The sequence below is a fragment of the Larimichthys crocea genome, chromosome XVIII, assembly GCF_000972845.2.
Source record: "Larimichthys crocea isolate SSNF chromosome XVIII, L_crocea_2.0, whole genome shotgun sequence".
Lineage (NCBI taxonomy): Eukaryota > Metazoa > Chordata > Actinopteri > Sciaenidae > Larimichthys > Larimichthys crocea.
The window spans coordinates 22,131,612-22,136,500 of record NC_040028.1 but is presented as its reverse complement, the minus strand read 5'-3'; the positions used below and the strand labels follow the sequence as shown (position 1 = coordinate 22,136,500).

The 4,889-nt window shown below is 42.0% G+C and overlaps 1 protein-coding gene across 1 annotated transcript; it reads right to left on the bottom strand.

Moving 5' to 3' along the window:
• Positions 1–343: 343 nt before the first annotated feature.
• Positions 344–4,029, bottom strand: LOC109138315 (uncharacterized). The gene is made up of 8 exons (XM_027291189.1): positions 3,543–4,029; positions 1,851–1,962; positions 1,645–1,748; positions 1,284–1,556; positions 1,093–1,186; positions 887–954; positions 535–762; positions 344–355 (listed from the first exon to the last, which is right to left on the bottom strand). The coding sequence occupies exons 2-8, from the start codon at positions 1,960–1,962 to the stop codon at positions 344–346; spliced, it is 891 nt and encodes a 296-aa protein (XP_027146990.1). The 5' UTR covers positions 3,543–4,029.
• Between the last annotated feature and the right edge of the window lie 860 nt (positions 4,030–4,889).

Here is a 4,889-nt window from a genome sequence, read left to right as displayed (position 1 = left end):
TCTGGCGCTGTTTCACTGTAGAACTGGACACTGCGGTTCAGAGGTTTCTGTCGCTGTGTCACTGTTAGACTGGGACACTGCCGTTCAGAGTTTGTCGCTTGTTCGCTGTTAGACTGGACACTGCCGGTTCAGAGGTTCGGTCGCCGTTTTTGGTTCACTGTTAGACTGGACACTGCCGGTTCAGAGGTTCTGTCGCGTGTTCACTGTTAGACTGGAAACTGCCGGTTCAGAGGTCGTCTCCGGGTTCACTGTTAGACTGGACACTGCCGTTCAGAGGTCTGTCGCAGGTGTTCACTGTTAGACTGGACACTGCTGGTTCAAGGTTCTGCTGCTGGTTTCACTGTTAGACTGGGACCTGCTGAAAGGATCACAGCGTTCAGTTGTGCTCACACTGACATGTTTTTGTGTGGATTCATTCATCAGAGCGAAAATGATCGCTGAAATTTGGAGAGAAGATCAACGCACGTCTCCTGAAAAAAACTGCTGTATCACGTTAATAAGAGAACATGTTTCCCCCAGAAACAATATATATACCTTCTGCCCGTTCACCACTGTAATCCAGCCATCTGGGTTGGCTGCTGGCCGTGGCTGTGGCTCGATTCCCTTCACTACCACCTGGGTGGCAAACCGGGGACGATACGGGATACAGGTGGGAATCGGCGCCACGTGTGGCTCTGGCTCTGGTTCTGCAAGCTGCCTGTCAGCTGCCTGCCAAAGAAGGTACGCGAGGATAGGCATGCCCGCACTATCGCTCAGGTGTGTCTGAAAAAACAAAGTAAAAGACGTTACTATCATTCATTGCCAATAACTACTTATTTACATTACACTACACGGTCTATTTCCCAGCTGTGCAATCTTTTGCTGACAATAAAAAAACTTTACTTACACCATCTCTGGCCCATAAGTCACGCTGGTGCAGAGGGAAGTTCTCACAGATGTGAAGGTAAGGAACACCTAAAGAAATATGAATGACACAATAATTACTACATATTCAAGTGATGAGTTTGTGTAATTAACTTTGCGAATGATTATTCAGTAGCATAGCTGTATATAAATCAATCTTCAAACATATCAGTGTAATTTTACACATACCCTGGTCCGCACAGACACTGTGGTACGCCATGCGCAGCAGCTTCTGTTGGTCCTCTTCCACACTCAGACGAGGCGGAAAGTCCAGCACCACAACCTGTCGATTACATGTCATGTTATTACACAGGCCAATAATCTTAAAATTGCCGAAATACACACATCATCTAGTCTTCTAACCATAAATCCACACTTACGTTGGACCAACGGCTGCGTGCAGTCTTGAGCAGGGCGGCAAAGTCTGCAGACGAGTTCTCCAGTCCCCTGCCAGCAGTCAGGTTGTTGCTGGGAGCCAGGACGATAGCGGCTTCGGGCTGGCGAGGAACCACAGCAGCCATGAGCTCGGTCCTGAGGTGCGCTGCGGTCGCCCCAGGAGTGCACATGAAGCCAAAGGACAGCGGTCCCTCTGGCATCAGGACGAAGCCATCCACCAAGGCACGCAGGTGGGAATCACCAACAACAAGAACAAACTGAAATGAAACAGAGGAGGAGTTGGTACATGGCAATGTATACTTGATGCGTCCATTGCCTCTTATATCATTTCGCCCCGAATAATACCTTCTTGTTAGCGCACGCAGCTGGAATCACCAACTTGTGCTGCTTGTTGGTCAGCTGCGACTCCTCCCACCTCAACACCTTGTGCCGCCAACCGGTACCACCAACTGAAGAAACAGGACATACAATATGTTAGTCAGTATCACATGAAGACCAACAAAGACAAATACATTCTACAAGGGAAAACAACAAAACCAAATAGTACATACCCAAAGGTACACCGTCCACGCGGTTGCCGTCCAGAGAGGTCGTCCAACTCTCCTGCCTCTCCATCCTCCTCTTGGCAGCCTGAGAGCGACGGTACGACTTCCCACGCGGCATCTAAAACATCAGGATAACAACATTGCATTAAGCACACAGCTTAAGTGAAGAATGTCAGAACAACACTTTTATTGTGTCCCATAAAGTGGCGAAAATGTGCCAGTGCAACAATGAACTATGAATAACAATGAATTATGTTTCCCCCCACACAAGTATACAAAACATGTAATACAATAACCAATAACCACATTAAGCCTCAATATTAACACTAGCATTAACACTAGTTTTCTCAGACAGCCATTCTCACATTTCTGTCTTATTTAAACACTCTCAAAGTTCAAAGTTTTGCAGATGTAATAATGTAATAAGTAATAATAATATTGTAAAAGTTCAATACTGTATTAGTAATGAACATTCATGTAAATCTGGCTAGCCAAACGCATTTTGTATAGTAGTGAGGGGCAACTGCACTACACTGACCAACAATTAGCGGTGATTATCATCCTTTTGTGACATGTTTTGCATTTATGCAAACATTCGGCCGTTGCTAAATCTCCATTTAAAGAGGAACAATTATGGGTGATTATCATCCTTTTGTGAGATGCAGGAATTCACTCCATGGTTTCGGCCAGGTGAGCGCACCTCATTAACGTTGTCATTGTCATGTTTACAAGATCCAAACCGTCACATTACATTTGAATACATGCCACGTGCCATGTAAACAAGCCATTATGGTGCCACTAACTATACTCATCTAACTACACAAATCTGCTTTCTCTTTTTTACAATTATTAAGCATGTTTTATAGCCTTAAGACCCATAATCACACACTTTTCTCCAAACGCATTTTGTACAGTACTCCCTTATCTAATCAGGACGCAGAACACCATGGGGTGCCGTTAGTGAAGCGTCTCGCTCAGAAAATAACAGCAACATTTTGTCACATTTAGCTAAAAACAATGTTTAAAAAACTGGTTTGAATTTTTGGATAAAATGGGTTTTATTCGTTATTTGCCACTATAAACACGCTCTGACCTCCTCGAGCTTTTATTTTGGCACTTCCGGTTACCGGCATTTGAATTTGCATTTTAGCTAAATATTTAGTTTCACCCGAAACATTTAGCTTCAACATTTATATTGATATTGATATTTAACATTTAGATATACATTTAGCATTTAGCTTCAACATTTATATTTAACTTTTAGCTTCAACATTTATATTTATATTTAACATTTAGATTTTACATTTGGATTTAAATATTTAAAATATCTCTAAATTCACAAATATTGTTCTAAATGGGCAAAAAGGTGACTCTCAAAAATTCAAACCAGTTTTTTAAACATTGTTTTTAGCTAAATGTGACAAAATGTTGTTATTTTCAGAGCGAGACGCTTTACAAACGCCACCCAATAAAACACGATGCGCGTTTATACTGTTAAAAAAAGCATGCAGTGCAAAATTACACTGGAAAAAGTCCACGGAATACTCATAGTGAGGGACAACTGTACTACAATAACCAATAACCACATTAAGCCTCAATATTAACAGTAACATGCTAACTTCGATTTAACAAAACAGGAACATGCAGCACATAAACATCACATTAACAACAATCCATACACCGTAACAAGTTACTCACCGTGATCAAGAAGGAATGAAGCTCGACTCTCCGAAGAAAAAGTCCAAAGAGAAAAAAGTAATCCCGTTACGTTCTGACAGACTAAGCTATCTGAAGCAACGAGTGAGATCCTGAATGCTAACACAATCAGAATCACCGAACTTCACCTGTGCTTCAGATTATATACAGGTAGCGGGGGGCGGGGACAGCAGCGGCCTCAGTAACTCCTCCTGGCCATTCATTGGTCCGCGGACATACCGGGGGGCGGGGACAGCAGCGCCCTCAGTAACTCCTCCTGGCCATTCATTGGTCCGCGGACATATCACAATCAAAATAATTCATCCAACATTCTTTATTTAAGTAAACTACTTTATTGAGCAAGCAAACTGGGAAAAAATCCATGAAGAACTTCATTCTTGGTTAACTTTTGAGCTTTTGAGCTGACTGATGTGTGGCCTAATATATATATATGATGCTTTTTATAATCTCCTCCACGTCGGAGAAGCAAAGTCAGCTGTTTGTTGTTGTTGTTTTCTTTATACACAGTTTATCGCGGGGTCTCGAGCATGTCCAGGATTCTCGCGTGATCTCGTGATCTCGCGTGAATACGGCCGTCTCGCTCCGCTTCCGTTCCGCGGCTGATCCGCGTCCGGTGTGAGTTGACGCCGGGCAAAGTAACGTTCCGCTTCCGTTCCGCGTTCGGTGTGAGTCCCGTGTTAGTCCATTTCCTGTTATTAGTTTAGTCAGATCTGCATTCATTATGCATTCATTATATAACGTTATAATAAAACGTTATAATGTTATACCACAGTTTGTAAACAAGGCAATTCATAGTGCTTTACAGAGGCAAGGAAAAACATTTGACATTAAGACAAACAATAGAAATAAAAATGAAAAAAGAGAAGAACGTTTAATTAAAAAATCAGAATGTCATTTGAAATCATTGAAACAGCAAATTTGAAAACAATTCACAACATTAAACGAATCACAGGATTATAAGTGAAGTAGGACAATGTTCACATGAAGCTCTCTATTTGCAGGCTTTACTCAAATGACCTGGAGTCAAACATGAAAACACAGTCCTTTTCCTTTAAGAAACTTTTTGTACAGCCCCCTCATTAATTCATCCAATATTCTTTATTTAAGTAAACTACTTTATTGAGCAAGCAAACTGGGAAAAAACCCATGAAGAACTTCATTCTTGGTTAACTTTTGAGCTTTTGAGCTGACTGATGTGTGGCCTAATATATATATATGATGCTTTTTATAATCTCCTCCACGTCGGAGAAGCAAAGTCAGCTGTTTGTTGTTGTTGTTTTCTTTATACACAGTTTATCGCGGGGTCTCGAGCATGTCCAGGATTCTCGC

Bases quoted from the DNA above. Each gene is read 5' to 3' on its own strand.
- LOC109138315 (XM_027291189.1), bottom strand. From the start codon at position 1,962: ATGCCGCGTGGGAAGTCGTACCGTCGCTCTCAGGCTGCCAAGAGGAGG. The intron at 1,749-1,850 runs GTATGTACTATT...CTGTTTCTTCAG, and splicing joins CGTGGACGGTGTACCTTTGG to TTGGTGGTACCGGTTGGCGG. The intron at 763-886 runs GTAAGTAAAGTT...TTGTTTTTTCAG, and splicing joins ACTTATGGGCCAGAGATGGT to ACACACCTGAGCGATAGTGC.